The sequence below is a fragment of the Fukomys damarensis genome, unplaced genomic scaffold, assembly GCF_012274545.1.
Source record: "Fukomys damarensis isolate Sample0158 unplaced genomic scaffold, DMR_v1.0_HiC HiC_scaffold_16, whole genome shotgun sequence".
NCBI lineage: Eukaryota > Metazoa > Chordata > Mammalia > Rodentia > Bathyergidae > Fukomys > Fukomys damarensis.
This window is the reverse complement of record NW_022900928.1, coordinates 17,215,434-17,237,337: the sequence shown is the minus strand read 5'-3', so window position 1 is coordinate 17,237,337 and position 21,904 is coordinate 17,215,434. Positions and strand designations below refer to the sequence as shown.

Genomic DNA, 21,904 nt, shown 5'->3' with positions numbered 1-21,904 from the left:
CCCAGAGTGCTAGGGGAACAGCAAGGACGTGACAGGTTGAAGCACAGTGAGCCACTGGGCCTGCATGAAATTGGACTCTTCGGCTTCACTATCTCTGAGTGAAATGAGGAGCCGCTGGCTGATTCTGAGCAGGGAGACAGCATTATCTTATTCCTGTTTTAACAGGGTCACTCTGGCTACTGTTGAGAGAGACAGGGCTGGAGCATAGCAGGGCTAAGCTGGCTTTTGAAAAGTTTCTTAGAACAGGAGAATCTTCAGTGTATTTAAATACTGAGGAGAAAAAATCCAATAGGCAGAGAAGTTAAGAACATAGGAAAGAGAGGAGCTCCTGACCAGCACTGGAGATGAGAACAAGCCAAGCTCAGTTGAGGTCTTTACCTCAGACAGGAACAGGGGCACCTGCTGCACTGTGACCAGAAATAGCCCTACCTGGGCTATTTCTCTCATCCCAGCAAGAGGTGGCAGGGACTGGGAGCAGGGTGGCAGCAGAGAGAGAGAGAGGTGACAAATTCCTGGTGCAGTTTGAAGGCAGAGCCATCAGGATTTGCAGTGGCTTAGAGAGGGATGAAAGGACAGAAGTTAAGGATGCCAGGAAGGGGCTGATCTGAGCCACTCGCTGTTTATGAAGCTGGGGGTGACTGGGAGTGGCACAGATATGGGGGAGGCAAAAAGGAAGCATTCAGGGTGGGCATGTGGAGTTGAGGGGTGCATTAGACACCCACACAGAGGTGCCAACTGAGGAGCAGGGTGGGTATAGAAGTCCCACGCCAGGGAACTCTCCAGGCTACAGATGCAAATCTGGGAGTCATTGTGTGGAGGGTTACAAGAGCCATGAGCCCAGATGAATCCATCGTGGGTGTGAGGGTAGACAGAGGTGAGAAGAGGCCCTGAGATGGAGCTCCATGGCCCTTAGTGGTAGGCAGCTGAGGGCAGAAGGTGGGACCAGCCAAGTAGACCCAGCAGGAAGTGGGGAGGCAGAAGCCAGTGGAGCCGTCCTAGAGGCCCAGAGATTGTGGTCCCTGGTGGGGTGCTGCTGATGCATCAATAAGATGAGAGCTGAGACATCACCCCCGTATCTAGCATCGGGATGGAGGTGGCAATCAGAGGCTGGGGAGCCTGAGCTGGGCCTCACCTTCCATTGAACACGATGCATCTGTACCCTGCATGTAGGGGTGGGGTGAGGGTGCTTCAGCAATAGCACAGATGATGAATGGTCAGTCTGGGGTATCCGGCTAAACCAGGCCTGTCCCCCACCATCCCACCCAGACCCCTGGAGGATCAGGCACCCTGTGGGGCCCTTGGTCCCACTGGCTCTCTAGCCCCTGTTCTCCTCTCAGCAGATGAGCCCACCTCCCCCAAGAAACCAAAGAGCACGGCTGAGCCACAGCCCAGGGACATGAACAGTGAAGCCACCTTGCCCGCACCCTCCGAATGGACCTCGGTGAGGTTCAGCCCTGGGGAGGACACCATCGGGCAGGATGTGCTGGCTGTGTGCGTCCTGGTCGACTGCGAGGACAGCAGGTATGGCCAGGCTGCTGCGGGACTGGGGCCGCGTTTGGGGTCCGGTCTTCTCTCCGCTTGTGGGTGGAGGGTCCTCTCTGGGCCTTTTTCCCATCTGTCAGTGGGAGCCATGAGGATCAGAGAATGAACATATGTGTAGTGTGTAGAACAGTGTCCAGAGCACCACAAGCACTGTAAGGATGAGCGATAGTTATTTCCTCGGGGAAGGGAGAGGCCTGGGCCCCGCTGTCTTCTCCCAGGGATGCTTGTCATGTAAGCTGCAGCAGGGGATACAGTGGGTGTCATCTGTCCCAGGAGGACTCTGGGGCCCTCCCACTGGAAGATGGTGATGCATGGTGGTAAGAAGGCCAAGATGGGGTAAGGGGGTAGGAAGCCTGGAGCCTCAAGGGCTGCCTCTCCCAGTGCTGGCCTTACCACCTGCATCAGACCCCGCTTATTAGAAATACAGATTCTATGGCTCCTGCAGACACACTGGTTCTTCGGGAGGCTGATCAACAGCAAGTTGTTGAGTAATTCCCCAAATGTGGGCACTCAGCGCCCCCAACACTAGGCAAAGTCCTTACTCCCATTTGTGTTTCATTAAGTTGAGTAGATGGCTAGTAAGCAAAAAAGCATTTAATAAGAAAAACATCATATCACATGTGTGCCAGGTAGAGGAAGTAAAGGTATGTTATGAAGAATGATAGGTCAGCTACCTTAGATTGGGTGGCCAGGAAAGCATCTGTGTCAGTTATCGATTCCCACAGTAAAGCACAGTAACAAATCAGCCCCACAGTGAATGAGTGAACCCATTGGTTATGCCCTGAGTGGCTCCATGCGCAGTATGGGCTGTAGTGGGCTCACCCAAATTCTACTTCCTGATCAGCTGGGACAACAGAGAGCTATTGGACTGAGTCTCATCTTCCACCCAGCGGCCTGAGATTGCTCATCCGGGGACCTGCACCCATTTTTCTGCCACTTGAGTTCCTGCCAGTTACTTACAGCCATATTAAATACTTGCTCCAGAATGTCTGTTCTACCCCCACCTGTTCTTGAGGAGGAAAGCAGCATCTCAGTGCCTGAAGTTTTAGGACCAAGTATGAGCTTATTTGGCTCCAGAGAGCTTGGGAGCTATGCCCAGAGATGAGGACAAGTGAGACCAGCCTCGGTGCTAGTTGTTCATTGACGTTTGCTGGGCTCTTCCTCCTATCGGATCCGAGCTGCATCAGTCTGCTTGGGCTGCCATAACAAAGTACCCAGGTGTAAACAACAGACATTTATTTCCTCACAGTTCTGAAGGCTGTCAGTTCCTAAATAGGGCCACAAGGGAAGGTTCTACTCCAGTCTCGCTCCTTGGCTTGTAGATGGCCATTTCCTGTCCATGTAGTGTTTCCCTTCTGTGCATGTCTGTGTCCAAATTTCCTTTGTATTAGTTAACTTTCCCATTGCTGGGACATAATACCTGACACCTACAATTTAAAGGAGGAAAAGTTTTATCTGGCTTATGGTTCAGGGAATTCAGTCCATGATCAGCTGGTTCCAAGGCAGAAACATCATGGTGAAGGGCACATCGGAGGAAAGCTGCTCACCTCATGGCAGCCAGGATGCAGAGAGATGAGGGAGGAGCTGGGAAGGGGGATACACCCTCCAAGGTCATGCCCCCAGGGACCTGGCTCTTCCAACCAAACCTTACCCCCTAGCAGCACATTCAACTATGAATTCAACAATTCACCCATCCACTGATGAGTAGAGCAGCCACATGATCCAAGTACCTTTCAAAAGTCCCACCTTTGAACACTTGAGATTGGGGGAGCATCTAAACCATAATATTTCTCTTTTGAGGACATCAGTTACAGAGGATGAGGTCCTATCTCATGACCTCACTTTTATTTAATTACCTCTTTAATGACCCCATGTGTAAATGCAGTCCTGGGGCTAAGACCTCAAAACAGGAATCTGAGGGATATAATTCGGCCCATAACAAGGTCCAAGGCTGGAGTCGAAGCAGAGAGAAGCTGAACCTCTGCCTTGTCCTAGGAGGTGGTAATGGAGCAGATGCAGGGTGGGGGGTACTAGGACTGCTGGCTCACAAACCTCTCCTTCCTCTTCCAGCACAGAGTCTGACTATGGTGAGTGTGAGGGCCCCAGCATGGAGCCCCGCGAAGAGAGACCCCAGCGGCCAGAGTCCCTGCCTCTACCAAAGCCCCTCTTCCGGCACAGCTCCCTGAAGGAGCCCCTGACCAGGGCAGCCTCTCCACAGGGCCCTGAGGAACCGCACACTGGGCGTGGTGAGCAGAGGGTCCACCACGCTCCTTTCTGGGACAGTCAGGTGCAGCAGAGACTCTCATAACCAGATTTTCCTCGTGGGGGTCCAGGTGACAGGTAGGGTAGCCTTCAGGCTCAGGGACCACAGCAGAAGTGGGTGTGAGGGGTGTGGACCCAAGCTTGGCATCTTTCCCATGAGAAGCTTTAGAGTGCTGAGTGAGCCGGCTGTTGATGTCATAGGCCAGTAGAGATAAGCAGGCCCAGTCCCTTGGGCCTGGAGCAGTCTCCTCCTGCCTCCTGCCCTCAGGGGCCCCTCTAGCATCCCAGAGAAGGGGCGTGGGCTTGGGCAACTCAGCCTCCTGGGACCACTGGGCCCCTGCCAGTGGACAGACGGGGCTTGTGGAATGCTCCCAAACTTTACCTACACGATAAAGAGTGCATTTTCAGTGAGTACCGGGACTTTTCCTGCACGTGGCCCCACTTCATCCCAGGTAGGTCCTGTGAGGTAGTAGGATGAAGCCTCTTTTGCAGAAGCAAACGGACCATCCTTTCCTGAGGTCACCTCAGCCAGAGAACAGTGCAGCTGGGGCCTAAACTCTGGCCTATTTACAATGAGTTGTGTTTAGCAACCCAGCTTGTCTGAATGAGGGTGGTCTAGACTGTTTTGGTTCAGTCAGCAAACAGCCCTTGTGACCAAGTCATCTGACTTCCAGGAGAGGCTGGGAAGAGACAGGCTAATTAGAAATCTCACCAACAAGTTAACTGCCTTCAGCACCATCTTGGGTGCTCTGTGCAATCTGGAACTCAACTTGTCCTGTACTGCTCTCTGGTGGCCAGACTGCACAGGCTAAACTCATATTTGTATAAGAATCTCCCCTTGGTCCTTCAGCGATGGTTTCCCAGGAAGGCCAGGGCTGGGGCCAGAAAGAACTTTTAAAGTATTTCTAAGTCCTCGAAATTCTGAATTTATCTTCCATGTGGGCCTTTTTAAATAAAAGGCAGATTATCATAAAACACATTTTAAGTACTATCTGTAGTGCTATCCAGAAGGGCTCAGCACAGGCAGTGAACAGGATACTTATGGGCTTGTGCCTCTGATTACCGTAGCTCTCAGTACTGCCTTCCATCTTTCTGGGTTCTAGTTGCCCCCACAGTATGAAACCTGCCTGTCTTTCATCCTGTTCCTCCATTTCTCTCTGCTCAACAGGATGTTAGGCAACTTACAAGGATGATCTCAAACACAATGTATGTCTGTATGTAGGAAAAACGAAGCCTGAGAAGCAAGGTTCGCAAAGCCAGTTTAGGAGGCATAGACTCCAAAGAGGTAGACTCTAGTTCTAAGCAGCCAGTGTTAAAATGCAAACCCAGGTGAGTATCATTCTCATTGTTCAAGAGGAAAAAAAGTATGTATTCAGTAGGTCTCTGAGGGCACACAGTTTTGCTTAGAGCTTAGGTCTAGACAGAGTTCACAGCTTGTGTGTCGAGTAGGCAATGCTGAGTGATACGTTAGATCGTGGCTTAAGCAATGGCTCCACGGAGAATCCAGCTGTCCTTCCCTGGAGGCCGTTTCATGCAGCGCCCCTTGGCGGCAGGCGTGGGCTTGACAGCAAGTCAGGATCCTGTGAGTCATGGGCTCGGCTGCACAGACTAAGGCACATGGCCGAAGCATTTAGTTTCTGACAGTCTGTTCAACTCTAAAGGAAAATATAGAGCAGATAAAGAAGTGGATACACTGTGTGACTTCCAAATAATCCTTTGTTGATTTCATCGTTGTCAACCGGGGTTTTGATCATTGATCGGCCACGGTATTAAGGTTAAAGTCTCCGGTGATGGTGAGCCAGTGGCTCTCCCAAGTAGTGCGGGGTTGACATCATGAATGGAAATTATTGAGCACCCTCAGCCACGGTTGTCACCTGGAGTAATGTCTCCAAGGTGGGTTTAGAGAAGGCCAGACCAGGGCATGGCCAGACCTGGTTTGTGCATCTGTGCTCTTACAGCATGTCCATGATGGCCCAATGGAGGAAACAAAGCACATGCAGTCAAGAGATGAAGGGATAAACCGAAAGTGGCTTATCCATTCAAGAGAATGTTATTCAGCTGGGAATTTGGCTCAGTGGTTCTGCCAACTGCCTTGCAAGTGCAAGGGCCCAAGTTTGATCCCTGGTACCAAAAGAGAGAGAGAGAGAGAGAGAGAGAGAGAGAGAGAGAGAGAGAGAGAATGTTATTCAACCCTCAAAAGGAATGAGATTTTGATACACGATACAACACAGATGAACTCTGAGGACATGTGTAAAGTGATGAGGTGTGAAGCCAGTCAGAGAGAGGCTTGTAGCACGTGCCTAGAGCAGTCAGATTCATAGACAGTAGAAATAAATGGTGGTCCCCAGGGATGGAGGGAGAAGAGGATGGGATTGCTGTTTAATGAGCAGAGAGTTTCAGTCTGAAACGTGGAGAAGCTCTGGAGATGATGGGAAGTAGTGATAGCTAAACAACAGTGTAAGGTACTTAGCACCACTGAATTCCAAGCTTTCGAGGTTTGCAGAGCTGCAGGGTTTGAACATATGAACACAGGGGAAGGGTGCCGTGCATGCCAGCTCCACGTCTCTCTCCCTCCCTTGCTCTCAGTACTTCTTTTTGGCTGTCCTAAAAAACACTGACAGATGATTTAAGAAGTGGCTTAATGGTGCTTTTTATGTTATGTGCATTTTGCCACCATTGAACAAGAGGTTTCCCAGATGGCCTCAGCACCTCAGGGGACCTCTCACATCCTCAAAGTTCTGTGACACGGAGCATGCCCAAGACACGGGTGTGACACGTAATTTACACCCGAGTCATGTAAGCCATGGGACACGCTCCCCTAAAACGTCTCTGTGATAGTCAGCTTTCCCTTGCTTTGCCAAAACGCCTGAGATAAACAACTCATACAGAAAAAAGGTTTATTTTGGCTCTCAGTTTTAGAGATTTCAGCCCATGGTCCCTTGGCCCTATTGCTATCATGATACAAGTACAGGTGAAGGAAAGGGGTCACCTCTTGGCATCCAGGAAGCAAAAAGAGGGAGGGACCAGGGTCTCATATCCCATTGCAGGCAATGCCTCACTTTCTTCCTTTCCATTCCCCCTCCTCAGTGTTCTTCCGCCACCTCCCAGTAGTGCCACTGGCTGGCCACCAAATCTTTAAGATGTGGGCCACTGGGGGCCATTTAAAATCCAAACCATACCAATCCAGTTCAGAGGTCCTTTTAAATCTTACCTAAAAGACGTATTCCAGGGTCCCCACAGAGACTCCGAGTCCTTGAGTGTTTGCATTGGGCGTGAGCAGGCCAGATTCCCCAGTGCAGGTGGGCATGTCCCACATTTCGGGAATCACAGAAGGGCAGCTTCTGGGAGGGTCCCCCTGGGCGAATTAACTGTGATGTGCGTGCCCAGGCAACTAAATGGATGCATCTAGTGCATTGGATTCTTGAACCAAAACCAATTAGATTTTGGAGGGCAATCTGCCCCTAAATTATTCTGACAAGGAAGAATTGGTACTTATCCATTTTTTTCCTGGCAGTAATTTGATAACAGGATGGCCCCATGGCATATGGAGAACACCAACAGTTTGTAACAATAAAATGAGATCATCAGTACCGTATGGCAAAATTCTTACCCTCTTTCTCCTTTGCAGCAGGTCATGCACTTTGCTTCTATAAAGTAAATACCAAACAAATAAACACACCTAAAGTATAAGCTGAAAGACTGGAACCAGCCTAGCTGTATGCTGCTCAGAAGTACTAGGTCAAATCTCTACTACTCACCCTGTTGTTCCTGTTGTGGGAGGAACGTGTACATGGGTACCCCATAAACAGCAGTAATGGAAAATCTCCCATGAACTGTAGCCACTTTTAATAGGTTCCATTCCACAAAGTTAAAAGTGGAGGAGGAGCAGTCAGAGCTTTAAGAGCTCTTACATTTGTGTGAGTGGTTCCTTCACTGGTGTCAGGAGGAAGTCGCTGTACTTAAGGTCTGCCTGTTCCTCATGAAAAGCTCCCAGCCTGGAGACCTTGGCGGACTATCCATCTGGCAGCGGGAAGGTGGGGGACTGCTCTGCACCCATCCACACTGGCTCCTCCTAGACCCTTAGGCCTGATCTTGAGAGTGATCTGTAGGACTGGAAACCTACCAGTCTGGCACAAAGCATCCCCAGTGGGCAAAGGGAGGAGGGGAGCCAAGGAGCTAAGGAGCCAAAATCTTGTTCTAAGGAGAGAACACTCCAGGGCACAGAGTGGAGCATCGAGGACTGGAGGCGTGGGGTCCACACTGGCCCCACCCGAATTCAGGAAGCTCTGGGTCAAATCCTCTGTATCACCTTCTCCGTCTGCCAGATCTCCCATACACTTTATGAGCACCCGGATGTGCAGTGTGGTGCCCATTCCTTCTTTCGGGCTGTGATGGAAGCACCAGGCCTGAGATGGAATCTGAAGGTGCTGCCTGGCAACAGGGTACATTTGAGTCCCGCTGCCCACTCTCATGCCCCAAGGGCTAAAACTCATTTTCTCCCCACAAGCAGTATTCATTTTGCTAAGCTAATTCTCAAGGCACAGCTGGGCAGAGGGCTGTCAGTGGGAATTACAATGTCCCACAAATGCATTTCTAATGGACCAGGCCATAAGGAAAGGGACTGGCAATGGATTGTCCAGCATCTCAGTTAAAACCAGTGTGCAGGGTTTGGGGGACTCTGGGCGAGGGAAGGGAAGGCAGAAGAGAACTTTCTGCAGCTTCATGGCTTTAATTAGGGCAGCTCCAGTTTTTATCTATTACCTGTATGGAACATTGCTGTGAGGCCTCAGCTTTAAAGAACAGTTGTGATACAAATGAATGCATAAATATATACATGGATGTTGCCTTAGTCACTTTCTCATCCATGGGACAAAATACCTGACACCTATAACTTACAAAGAAGAGAGGTTTTTTTTTGGCTTACAGATTCGGAAGTTGCAGTCCATGGTTGATAGGTCTAAATGCAGACACAACGTGGTAGTAGGGTCCGGGAGAAAGCTATTCATGTCATGGTGAGCAGGAAACAGAGAGAGAAGGGAGGGACAGGGGGAGGAGATACACCTTCCAGGTCACACCTTCACTGTGACCCACCTCTTCCAACCAGGCCCCACCTCCTAACAACACATTGAGCTGTGAATGAATCAGTGGATTAATTCACGGGGTACAGCACCCCATGCTCCAATCGCCTTCCAAAAGCCCCACCTCTGAACACATGAGGCTTTGGAGGCACATGCTAGAGCTAGACCCTACCGTGTGCACGTATGTTTGTGTGTACCTCTTTGTATATACACCGGCATGTGAGGGGCTCATTTATGATCGGTGATTTAGAATGACAGCTAAGTTATTGGAGGCATTTCCTAACACAGGGCTGTGCCTGTCCCAAAGCATGTCCTCAATAAACATTTGATGGATAATAAATGAAAATTGGCAGGGGGGTCAGGCAGCGTGGTGTAAGAGAAGGAAAAGGTTCAGCCAGTTGTAGTCATTGAACTGCTAACTTTTGTAAATAGGCTGTAGCGGGGAAATCTCTCTTCATTCCTACAGTTTAATGGACTCCTGTCCTCCCCTCCCCCATCTTCCCTGCCCCTCTCTTTTTTTCCACCACAGCTCTGCAACGGGCCAACAGCTTCCAGGCTCCAGCTCCAAGCAAACACCAGAACTGGAGAAAATTCCCATCAAGTGAGTCACGAGCTGGGGCGGGGGTAGGGGTGGGGAGTTCTCTGGTCCATTCTGTGCTTCTCATTCCTTACATGGTGTCTTCTCTGATCGCCTCCAGGATGTGAGGGACAAGGGGGGAAAAGGAGGTTGGCTTGATTTCTGCTGCTGACTCAGGAAGTATTCACTGACGGGCGTGGGAACTTCCATTGCCCTCTGCCTCCTATTCTGGGGTCGTAGAGCCCTAAGATTCTACACGATCACTGGTGGAAGGGGCTTAGCACACATGGGCTCTGAGCTCTTTGAAACTTGAACGAGGACACTGAGGACGGGCACGGTGTATGATTGGATTCTGGGGTGGCTGGAATATGAGCTCTTTGGATCCTGAAGTTGGAGGCAATACAGTGAAGGAAGAGACAGACAGACTGACTGACTCACACATATTCACTGATTTATCCACACACATACATCTCAGTTTTCTGAGCAGGACTTGGTTCCAGGAAGAGCGGGACAGGGCAAGGACCAGGGCACCCACAAGGTGGCGCAGTGCCGCGCGTGCAAACACAGACGCGGGGAATCCCAGGCTGGCCCACATTCGGGTGGCGGGCAGCAGGGACTGAGTGGAAATTACCTGGAGGCCCTGAGCTAGGGGCGAGGACACTATCTCATTCCAAGTCCCGATCCCTACACTTTCTCCACAGTCTGCAGAGAGGGAGACGGACCCTGTGTCTCAACAGGGTCTTTACCTCGGGGCGCTGCTGCTGCAGCTGGTGGGGAGCCCTGGTTTTCTTACTTGAGTCACTGCTGAGTCCTGGCCCGTGAGTCATTCTCCCACCATCCCAGACCTGCCCGCCCTCGCTGGGTCAGGCGGGGCCAGGGGTCACCTCTGCCGCTGGACTAGAGCTGCGCACATGGTTGGGTCGCTGCCCTGGAAGATCTGACAGCCCAAGGCAATGAATGAGGGGATGGTGTCTTACTGCCTACTCCAGCCCATCCTGAGGCACTGAAATCCTAAGCTCTGGGCAGGTCCTCGGGGGGGGGGCAGAGTCCTTAGCATGATCTTGCCTAGAGGAGGCGCCAAGTGCTTGTTTGCTCAGAGAATAAATGAAGGAACAAATGAACCAGAAACAAGGTTAGTAGGACTGAGGGTAAATAAAGCACATGCCTTGCATGCTGCTGTCCCTAGAGGGCGCTCCAAGACCTCGCAAAGGATTTAAACCTTGAGAGCCTCGAACGTTAGGGAAGGTTGCATCCTGGGAACCGAGTTCTGGCAAAAATCCCTAGTGCTGAAAGCCGCCAGAAACACCTTTTTGCTATTTTCATTTCACTAGAGGAAACCCCAGCAGACCAGATTGGTTCTGTAGTAAAAAGCAGAACATGGCCACCTCCCCTGGCTGACCATGCTGGCCAGAAGAACCTTCAGAGAGAAAAGATCGCTATTGCCAGAGAGCCCAAGAGGAGGCAGCACCAGCACTTGACCCAAGAGGCTGGAGGCCACTCAGGAAGCTACCTGTGGAATAGCTGGGGCTCCCCATCACCTCTCATCTGGGCTCTGGTTCACCTGTCCCTCCCCAGCTGGGCCCCTTCCCCAGCAGGGGATGGAATGGCAGCCCAGGGACAGGGCTTGGCCTAACCAGGGCCTCTGCCTCCCCACCTCCTCCAGCCCTCTGCAGGCTCCACCTGTAACACCCGACTTGGAGATACTCACAGAAAAAGACCCCGCTGGCTACGGAGGATTCAAGAAAGGAGAAAAAGGGGGCAGCTGCCAGGTCATGAACTTGGAAATTCCATGGCTTTTCTGTCAGGCTTACATCCCAAGGTGTCCCTAGCTATGTGTCATAAGATTCCGAGACTCCTCAGAGGAACAAAAGGCAATCTGTGAAGCCCAGACGACTTTTGAGAGAAGTTAAGCAGCTTGATTCAGAAGATGGCAGTGAGAGGAGAGAGAGGGGGCGAAGAACAGGGGGAGAAGGAATTTTGCAGGAATTTGGCGAGCTGAGGACAGGAAGCAAGGCAACAACTGACTCACGACTTTTGCCTTTTTAGGCTCCAACCATCTCATTGTGGGCTGAGATGGGGGTGCGGTTGATGGAAGGCAGGCCAGTCACCTCCCCCACATTAGCTTCTGGCAGCCAGTGGCCTCTCTCAGGAGCTCCTTTTGCCCACCCGTATATCAGATCTGTCACCTGGAGTTACCTTTGCCCTCAGAGGCATCCAGGGAGTTTCCCGCTGGGAGCTTGTTGATCATATGTGTATGGCAGCCATTTTGTCAGAACCCAGGTCTAGGACACATCATCTGACATGCTTGTGTTTGTGTGGGGAAGCAGGGCAGAATATCGAAAATCCACCCATATGGTTGTTCCTCCCATAGGACCAGGACTCAATAGAATTCTTATTGGGGATGGATTTCAGTTTGACCTGGCCTATGTGGGTCCCTGAGCCTCTCACCCAAAGTGCTGAGGAAACTGTGCCTTGGACACTGTGTTGAATTAAGAAGTAAGCCAAAATCCAAAGGTTGGGCATCTTGGAGGAGAATCTGAATGGGTTCCAGAAGGCAGAAGTTGGAGTTTCAGACAAGAGAGCCTAGGTAGGCGCAGTGGCCCTGGGGAGTATCTGGGAATGCCAGTATGTGCCACCATGTTTCATGGAAGAGCTTGGCAGGCTGAGGGTCAGACACTGAGTAGGCACATGGGAAACACTGACTTGTTTCTGACTCTATTTGAGCACAGATTATTATCTGAAATGTTCCAACATGGAGATAGAATACTTGAGATTTGGGTCTTACGATGACTGTATACATAAGGGGATGGAAAGGAAGGAGGAGGAAGGGGGAGAGGGGCGGGGGAAGAAGAAAAGAAGAGGGAGGGAGGGGACCAGATGACCAGAGGGGTTCCCAGGGCCCAGCCATGTTCGTTTCTTATATACTTCTGAGCTCCTGTTGTCTCTTGAGCAACAGGAACTGGGCATGAGCCTCACTCCATATGCATCAAAAGGTTTGATATTGCTGTGACCTCCCTCCCTCTGTTCCCTTGGAGTGTCAGCTACCGCCCCACTTGTCTGAGAGCCCCTTGGGCACATGTGACAGGAAGACTGCCTTTCATTAGTAATGAGTGTCTCTCCTGGCCATGCCCACAGCTGATGGTCTGGCATTTGTGAGAAGAAACCTCAGATAGTTTATTGACGGGATGATTTAATACAGCCCCAGCTCCCAACCACCATGGCTTTAGGGAAACTAGGGGTAGATGTCCATTTCTGGGAAGCACTCTGGAAACACGGCTCATGTCTCTCTCAGGAACATTCCCACAAGAAAATGAAACACTATGTCCTTTGATTTCTCATCCTGGAGCCTCCTTTCCCCCATGGGACCCTGCTTCTGGCTTTGTCCCAAGCCATGGTCACTGGAACCTCAGAATTAGTCTTTGACATCTTCTCCTTCCAGACACTGCTTATTAGAACTAGAGCTTCCCTTACAACCTCCCCTTTCCATGATAACCCAACAGCAGCTCTGTAATGGCGTGTGTGTCCCTTCCTTGGTAGATCTAATAGCAGCAAACAAAAGAACTCTGTCACCTTCAAAGGAACTTCCTCCTCTTCCTCTGTCTTCATGGTCTTCTCCATCTTCTTCGTCTCCAGCCAGTGTCCCTGGACATCCTCCGGACCATTTTTCTCCACCTCAGGTGAGTTCCCCTGCAGGCGATGCACAGATGTTAGGAAGATGAGCTGCCTGCGCCCTCCCTCCTTCCATGCTAAACTCTGGATTCTAAGCGTTCTTATGCCCCCCAAGTGCAAGGCCAGGGCCAGAAAGAGACTCTGTCAAAGTTCCACTCCAGGCCTTCTGCACTCGTGCCTTTCATAAAAGTTTAGCCTGCTTCTTCTCAACTACCCAAGGACATAGCCCCACCCCAACAGTCCTTCTGGAGGGAGATTCTTTGCCTGACCGTGGGATGCTGGCCCTAGAATATGTGTTCCGCTCTTGAAAAACACCGAGCATGTTAAAGAGCCTCCAGTTGAAGGATGCCAGGCACTGAGTGCAGGTGCCTTTGGAAAAGAACATGTCATCACTGATATGTATGGCTGGACTCTCTTTTCATATGGATTTATCCAGTGTCTATTACCTGCCAAGCCATTCTCAGGACCTGCAAAATAGTCTGCAAGGCAGAAGAAATTTGAGTTCTTGTGAAGTCCCCATCCTACAAGTGTCCCTTGGGCCCCAGAGTGCTTGGCAGAGCACAGCTAGCTGCTCCCACTAGAGTTCACTTACATTCTTGTTTTGCCAAGAGCCAAGTTCCTGCTCAGTAGAAATGGCTTTCTCTGTGCAAGGTGTGACCTTTAGGAAGGTCCTTGGAAGGTCCTTATGGCCATCCTCAGTCACTGCAGTTCCAACCCAGAAGGGTGACTGCCACCCTTAACCTGATGGCCTCCAGGGGCTCTGCCTTGGTTTCTTAGTCATGAGTGGAGTGCAGCTATGAGAGGAGGGTGCCCTTGAGTAGGACCGTGCTTGAGCAAGACATGGGAGAGCTTCCTCGCAGGCCAGCCCTACTCACCCTGGCCAGGGGCTGTGGAGAGCAGCGTCTGGGCCTTTTCCTCCCTTTGACTCCCTTACCCACCTAACCCAGGATCCAGAATGGCCTTTGAGCAGAGTGGATCTGGAGGCTCCAAGTAGGTCCCAGTAGTTTCTAAGGAGATACTTCAAGCAAAGAGCAGCCCTCTGATTCTCCCAGGCAACATTCCTTTTTGACAGTGAATATCTGATATCTGGAGAAAAGAAGCAGGGTGTGGATTGAGATTTGCCTAATCGGTATAGATAAATGCTGTAAATTGTGAAATAACTGCTCTTTCTGCCCATCCCTTCTAGGTCACAGCTTACACCCCCCACCCTCAGGCCTCTGGAGATCCCTGCAGTCCTTCGACCCCGATCTTCCTCAGGAGAGCTAGAACCCAAGAGGCACCCAAGGAAATGGCCCTGTACCTACCTCACAGCGAGGTGCTAGAGCGGGCAGAGTACTGCCTGGTGAGCCCAGGTGGAGACAGCCTCCAAAGCCCTGTGGAGATGGCTTCTGGGGTTTGCCGGGAAACAGGGGCTCCTGGGGGTGCCGGAAGCCCCCACAGAGACCCTCTCCTCACTGGGGGGAAGGATAGATCCTTGCCAGACCACCAGCAATCTCTGCCAGCAGAAGAGGGCAGTACTGGAGCCAAGAGGGAACAGGAAGGTGGGTCAGAGCTGGCCAAGAGGACGTCAGGCCTGAAGAAGTTGGTTCTCAGCCAGGAACAGAAGACCATGTTGCTGGACTGGGGTGCCTCCCGCCTTGAGAGTGTGCCCCTCCAGCCCAGGGAGCGACTTTCCCAGGAGGGTGCTAGAAACGGCAGAAGAGACCCTGTGCTGAGACGGGTCCACCCTTTGTGCCTCCCTCGGGGAGGGAAAGAGACACTGGCAGCTCAGACGGAGGCCCCCGAGGGGACACGGACCCCAGCTGTGCAGGCTCTGGAGGGGCGGAGTGTGCCCCCGCCCAAGTCACCTCTGAGGCTCATTACAAATGCCATCCGAAAGTCCGTGGGGCAGTTCTTCCACGCCTCTGACAGCACGAAGAAGGTCTCGGCCAAACCAGAACCAGAAACTTTGCCCACAAGCCAGCAGCCGCACCCCTCTGCCAGCACCTTCAGCCTCTGGAAAAGCGGTTCTAATAAAGACGGGAGCCAGCAGTCCCCCAGGAGACCCACGGCCCGCAGGTCCTCCACCTTCTCCCTGGGCTCCCCAGCTCCCAGGGCCACCCAGTCCTCGGACCTTTGCCCACCTACGGTGTTCCCTGCGTTCTTCTCACCCCCGCCCTGCTGCAACGCTGACGATGTCCCCACACTCCTGGAAAAAGTGAGTTTGCAAGAGGCCGTGGCAAAAGCTGCCAGGGGTCCCAGGAGAAGACCCTCTTTATTTTCCTCCTTCAGAACCAAAGACAAGTCTTTCGAGAGTTTCCTCCAAGAATCCAAAGAAAGCAAGGACATCAGGGATCTCTTTAGCAGCTGCAAGGGAAGGATGCTGTCTGGGAACAGCGGCCCGTCCCTGGAGAAGCCCACGCTGCCTTTCAGAAGCGCCTCCCTGATGTTGGCTTCCCGTCATCCTCCTCCAGCGGGACATGCGGGTAAGCGGCTCTTCGCTCACAAACGTCTACACTACCTGCTGGCCAGTTAGTGACCCGCGCTGGACTAGCAAGCAGGCATCTTGCACGTTGGTTTGCTTCTCAAATTAAATTCTCATACAAGGAGGAAATCTCCAAATGAAAATTTTCAAATAATACAAAACAATGCAAATTTTGAAATTGTTATAGAAAATGGTGAATCGACTAAAATTACACCATGTTCCCCACTCATAACTACATGAATACAGTTAGTTATACATAAAATTCTGCACCTTTAAAAAATGAATATTATACCAGTTGTGTTATGGTAATTATCATATAGTGTGCATACATGTTATTTAATAGAATATCCTATTTTGTAGATATCTTGTTTAATGAGTTACTTATTTAATTTTTATACATGAATTATAAATGAGCATATTTAAGTTTGGTGTTGAATTAATATTTTTGTGCATACAGCTTTTTCTTTCCTTTGAATTACTAGCCTAACCATTTTTCTGTACATTTGGTTATCTATGGAAATGTAGGGTTTTTACATTTAAATCTGATTAATTTTCTTAAATTTAAAATTAATATACCAGATTTAAAATAACATGGAAATATCTAATGGAAAGCCAAATGTATTATATCACTGCTTCTCTCCCTTCCCAAAGATGCGATACGGTCCCTTAGAGACAGTTTAACTAAACAGTTATATGATTTTTGTTCTTTGTTTGATTTCTTTTTTTCTTGCGATTTCATGGGTATAATGTAGATATACATAACGATAACATTTATCATAGGGAATTTGTACCTGTACGTGATATATCTCGCTGCTTCTTTTTTTGCCATTCCTCTCCACTTCCTTCAACCCCTCTTCCCCTCCTCATTTACAGAAGTTTTGTTTTCATTTTTTCCTTCTGTTTTCTTTTTTGCTTGTCCCTTCCTTCCTTTCTCCCTGCCTTGCCCCTCTTCACATCTGAACATGTTATTCCCATTTCCCAATATCTAGTATACATTTGGATCCTTATTTATACTTTCAGTGTCTCATGCCAGAGAAACAATTCAGTATTTAAGCACGTATCCAATTTATTTCACTGAAGAGTATGGTTTCAAGATGCATCCATTGTGCTAGCAATGTCTCAAGCTTATCTTCTTTATGGCAGAGTAGTACTTCATTGTGTGTATATATGTGTGTGTCTCTCTCTATATATATATATAGAGAGAGAGAGACACACACATATAAATATACATATATATATATATATGTATGTATATAACCCACGTCATCTTTATCTGCTTATCAATTAATGGGCATTTGGGTTGTTTCCAAGATTTAGCTATTACAAACTGTGCTGCTATAAACATGTGTGTGCATATATTGCTGTGGTATGGTGCTTTTAATTGTTTTGGGAAGTTACTGAGAAGCGGGTAGCTGGGACTAATGGAGCCTATAGTTGTAGTTTTTTGAGGAATCTCCACACTGATTTCCACAGTGGTTGTACCAGTCTACACTCCCACCAACAGTGGAGAAAGGTTTCTGTTTTTTTTTGGTACCGGTGATCAAACTCAGGACCTTGTACTTGCGAGATAGGCACCCAAACCACTGAGCTAAATCCCCGGCCCCAAGAGAAAGGTTTATTCTTTTCCCACAGCTCTGCCAGCTTTGGTTATTGGGTGATTTCTTGAAAATAACCATTCTTTCTGGAGTACAGTAGAATCTCAGCATCATGTTAATTTGCATCTCTCAAATGACCAGTGATGTTGAACATTTTTTTATATATTTATTTGCAATTTCAACTGCTTCATCTGAGAAGTGTCTATTCATTTTAGATGCCCATTCTTGGATTGGGTCTTTAAATTTGGGAGTTCTGATTTTTTAAAAATTCTTTATATGTTCTAGATATTAATCCTTTGTCTGAGGAGCAGCTGTCAAAATTTTTTCCCGTGCTGTAGGTTGTCTCTTCACTTTGTTGGTAGTTTTTTTTCCATGCAAAAGTCTTTAATAAGACCCCAGAATATTGATTCTTTGTGATATTTTCTGTGCAATTGGCATTTTGTTCATAAAGTCTTTGCCTACACCAATGTCTTCAAGAGTTCTGTCTATTCTATTATCTGGTGGATTTAGTGTTTCCGTTTTAATTTTAAATCTTTGATCCATTTTTATTTTAGTTTAGTGCATGGTGAAAGATACAGGTCTAGTTTTAAACTTCAGCATATGGAAAGCCAGTTTTTCCAGCACCATTTATTAAAGAGGTTATCTTTCTTTCAGTGAAGATATTTGGCTTTGTCAAAGATAAGGTGGTTGAGTGTGTTCAAGTTGTTTCTGCATCTTCTAATCTGTTCACTGATCCTCAGGTCTGGTTTTTTGTTTATTTGTTTGTGTTTGTTTGTTTGTTTTGCCAGTACCATGTTGTTTTTAATCACAGCAACTTGTAGTATAATGAGGATTGTGATCACCATCATCTTGACTTTGTTGCCCATAATTGCTTTTACTATTCGAGGTCTCTTCTGGTTCCAAATGAATTTTAGGATTGTTTTTCTCTAAGTCTATGAGGTATGCTATTGGTATTTTGCTTGGGATTGCATTAAATCTATATAAGAATTTTGGAAATATGGCCATTGTTATTGTTTGGGTCTACATGCCGCCCCCCAAGCCTCATCAAGTCTTGGGTGGAGCTTTTTCAGAAGTGGCTGGATCTATAGCAGGTGAGGCTGGAACTGATTCATGGTGCAATGCTAGGCTCAAGGGCACTAGGATTAGGGTGTGAATACTACCTTCCTTAAGCTTTCTGAATAAGATACAAAGGGCAGAAAGATGCTGTTAAGGTTCCTTGTTATTTTTGCTGTCTTCCACTGCCATGAACTGTTGCCCCTCTGCTGTGCCACTCTGCCTTGGAGCCAGCCAATCATGGACTGAAACCTCTACAAAACTACGAGCTAAATAACCTTTCCCCATTTAACTTTGGGTGTTGGGTACTTTGTCTCAGCAATGAGAGAAAAGTAGCCAAGACAGCCATTTTTAGTGTATTGGTTCTTCCTATCCAAGAACAAGGGATATCTTCCAATTTTCTGATAGCTGCTTCAATCTCCTTTTTCAGAGTTCTGTAATTTTCAATGTAAAGGTCTTTTACTTCCTTTATCAGATTGATTCCCAGGTATTTCAATTTTTTCAATATTATGATGAAAGGTGTTTCTTTAACTTCTCTCTCAGTGAGTTTATTTGTGTACAGGAATGTTATTGATTTTTGAGTGCTGACTTTGTTTCCAACTATACTACTGAATTTGTTACTAAATGTAGAAGTCTTTTGGTGGAGTTTTTGGGGTCTTCTATGTAGAATATCATGTCATCCGAAAACAATGATAATTTAACTTCTTCCTTTCCTATCCTTATTCTATTTGTTTCTTTTTCTTGTCTAATTGCTCTGGCTAATGTTTCCAGAACTATATTGAATAAGAGTGGTGACAGTGGACATCCTTGTCTTGTTTGATTTTAGATTTTTCTTGTCTAATTGCTCTGGCTAATGTTTCCAGAACTATATTGAATAAGAGTGGTGACAGTGGACATCCTTGTCTTGTTCCTGATTTTAGAGTGAAAGCTTTCAGTTTTTGTCCAGTTAGTATGATGCTGGCTGCTGGTTTGTCATAGATGGCTTTTATCAGATTGGGATAAAGACCCTTTATATCAATTTTCTGTCGGGTTTTTATCATGAAAGAGTGTTGGACTTTGTCAAATGCTTTCTTCTGCATCTATTGAGATAATCATATGGTTTTTGTCCTTGGCTCTCTTAATAGGATATATTACATTTATTGATTTGCATATGTTAAAGCATCCCTGCATCCCTGGGATGAGTCCTACTTGGTCATAGTGTATGATCTTCTTGATGATCTGCTGCATTCTGTTTGGCAGCATCTTATTGAGCATTTTTGTATCTATGTTCAATAGAGAGATTGACCTGTAGTTTTCAGTTTTGGTTGAATCATTCTCTAGTTTTGGTATCAGGATGTGAATTTGGGAGTATTGTTTCCCTTTCAATTTCATTAAGAGTTTGAGAAGTAGTGGCATTAGGTCTTCTCTAGATTTCTTGTAGAACTCAGTAGTGACCCTATCAGGACCTGTGCTTTTATTGCTGGCAGGTTTTAAATTACATCTTCAGTTTCATTGACTGATATTAATTTATTTAGAATTTTTATGTCTTCTTGATTCAGCTTTGGTAATTCTTATATATCTAGGAATCTGTCCATTTCTTCTGTGTTTTCCATCTTACTAGAATACAGGTTCTCAAAGTAAATGGCGACTTCTACATTCTGCATGAGGTGTTATGATTTGACCCTTTTCATTCCTAATTCCACAGATTTGAGTCTTTCCTTTTCTGATAAGGTTGGCTTAAGGTTTGTCAGTTTTATTTAATCTTTCAAAAACCATCTCTTCAATTCATTGTTTATTTGCATGCTTTTCTTGGTCTCTGTTGAACTAATTTCTGCTGTGATCTTTATAATTTCCTCCCTGGTATGAGCTTTAGGCTTAGCTTGATCTTCTTTTTCTAGAAGCCTGAGGTTCAACATTAGGTTGTTTGCTTGAGCTTGCTCTTGTTTTTCTGATATGGGAAATCACCACTATAAATTTCCTCCGTACAACTGCTTTCATTGCACACCATAAGTTCTGGTATGTTGTTCTGCATCAGCATTTAATTGTAGAAAATTTTAAATTTCTTCTTTAATTTCATATGTGCCTCTTTGGTTGTTTGGGAGGATGTGATTTAATTTCTATGTGCTTGTGAAGTTTTTGTGCTATCTTTTGTCATTGATTTCCAATTTAATTACACTATACTCTGATATTATTATGCATGGGATAATTTTAATTCCTTTACATTTACCTAAGCATATTCTGTGAGTTAGTATGTGGTCTGTTTTGGAGAACATCACACAGGCAGCTGAGAAGAACGTGTATTCTGAAGCTGAAGGGTAGAAAACTCTATAGACATCCACTATGTCCATTTGTTCTAAAGTTTGGTTTGATTCTGATATTTTGTTGAATTTTTTGTCTTTGTGACAGTGGGGTATTGAGTTTCCAATATTAAAAGAATATTTGTGCTTATTTAATGTCCATTATATAGTTGGGTTCACCGCTATTTAGTGCATATGTATTTATGATTGTTATCTCTTCTTCTTGGATTGTTTCTTTTTCAAGGATGTAGCGACCTTCTTTGTCTCTCTTAATCAATCTTGGCTTGAAATCTACTTTATCTGCAAATAGAGTAGCAATCCCTGCTTTCTTCTGGCTTCCTGTTACATGGAGTATTGTTTTCCATCCTTTGACTTTCAGTTTATGAATTTTTTTATTAAATATGTTTCTTATATGCAGTCTATTGTTGGATGTTGCTTTTTGATTCATTCTGCCAGTCTGTTTCTTTTGATTGGTGAATTGAGACCATTTAAATTGATGGCTATAACGGATATGTATTGAACTATCCTTTTCATATTTTTTTCCAGTCATTGGTTTCCTTTTTCTCCCTCTGTTTAATTACTTGCTTTGCCTGTTGGAGTCATTCTGTTGGGGTTCATAGAGTTGCAGCCTTTGTTATTTCTGTCTAGAATGTCCATCAGAACATTATGGAGTGTTGGTTTGGTGGCCATGAATTTCTTCAAGTGTTCTTTGTCATGGAAATATTTTATTTCTCTGTCAATTTCAAAAGATAGATTTGTGGGGTACATCACTCTGGGATGGAGGCTGATTTCTTTTAGAGTTTGAAATACTTCATTCCAAGCTCTCCTCAACTTAAGGGTTTGTGTTGAGAAGTTTGCTATGATTCTGATGGACTTTCCTTTATAGGTGATTTGTTTATTTTTCTCTAACAGCTTTTTAACATTCTGTTCTTGTGTTAAATTTCTAAAATCTTGACTATTATATACCTTGGCGTTGATTTTGCTAATTGGAATCTTTTATGTGTCACTTCTCTATGTGAAATTCTCATTCCATGCTTAGGAAGTTTCTGCCATCACTTCTGTGAATAGGTTTTTTATGTCATTTGCACTATCTTCTGCTTTTTCATTGACTCCAGTCAATGTTATGGTAGTCTGCATCATCAAGCAACTGTTGGATTCTTTTTTTTTGGCCCCTTGCTGTTTTTAAGAGAACTTCCTTTTCATGATCAGTAACCACAATCCTGTCTTCTGTATTCTGTCCTCACATTGTCTCATTCTACAGTGTATACTTTCAATGGAATTTTTAATCTCCTGGATATCTGTTTGAATCTGTTGGATTCTGTTTCTTTCTTATGTTGCATGTTCATGGTTTCCATCATTTTCCCAAGCTCCTCTATTTTTTTTTTTTT

At 46.9% G+C, this 21,904-nt stretch overlaps 1 protein-coding gene across 3 annotated transcripts in view; it reads left to right on the top strand.

The window, feature by feature from the left end:
• The first annotated feature begins 1,080 nt into the window (after positions 1 to 1,080).
• Micalcl (MICAL C-terminal like) overlaps positions 1,081 to 21,904 on the top strand; it is a 65,203-nt gene continuing 44,379 nt past the window's right edge. For 2 of the 3 annotated variants that reach the window (XM_010615257.2, XM_010615256.2), the window contains exons 1-5: positions 1,081 to 1,521; positions 3,613 to 3,788; positions 9,412 to 9,483; positions 12,997 to 13,136; positions 14,315 to 15,593. In XM_010615257.2, the coding sequence (XP_010613559.1) occupies positions 1,211 to 1,521; positions 3,613 to 3,788; positions 9,412 to 9,483; positions 12,997 to 13,136; positions 14,315 to 15,593 (1,978 nt within the window). In that variant the 5' untranslated portion in view covers positions 1,081 to 1,210. The remainder of the gene's footprint in view (positions 1,522 to 3,612; positions 3,789 to 9,411; positions 9,484 to 12,996; positions 13,137 to 14,314; positions 15,594 to 21,904) is intronic. The other variant, XM_010615258.2, reaches the window with a different exon arrangement.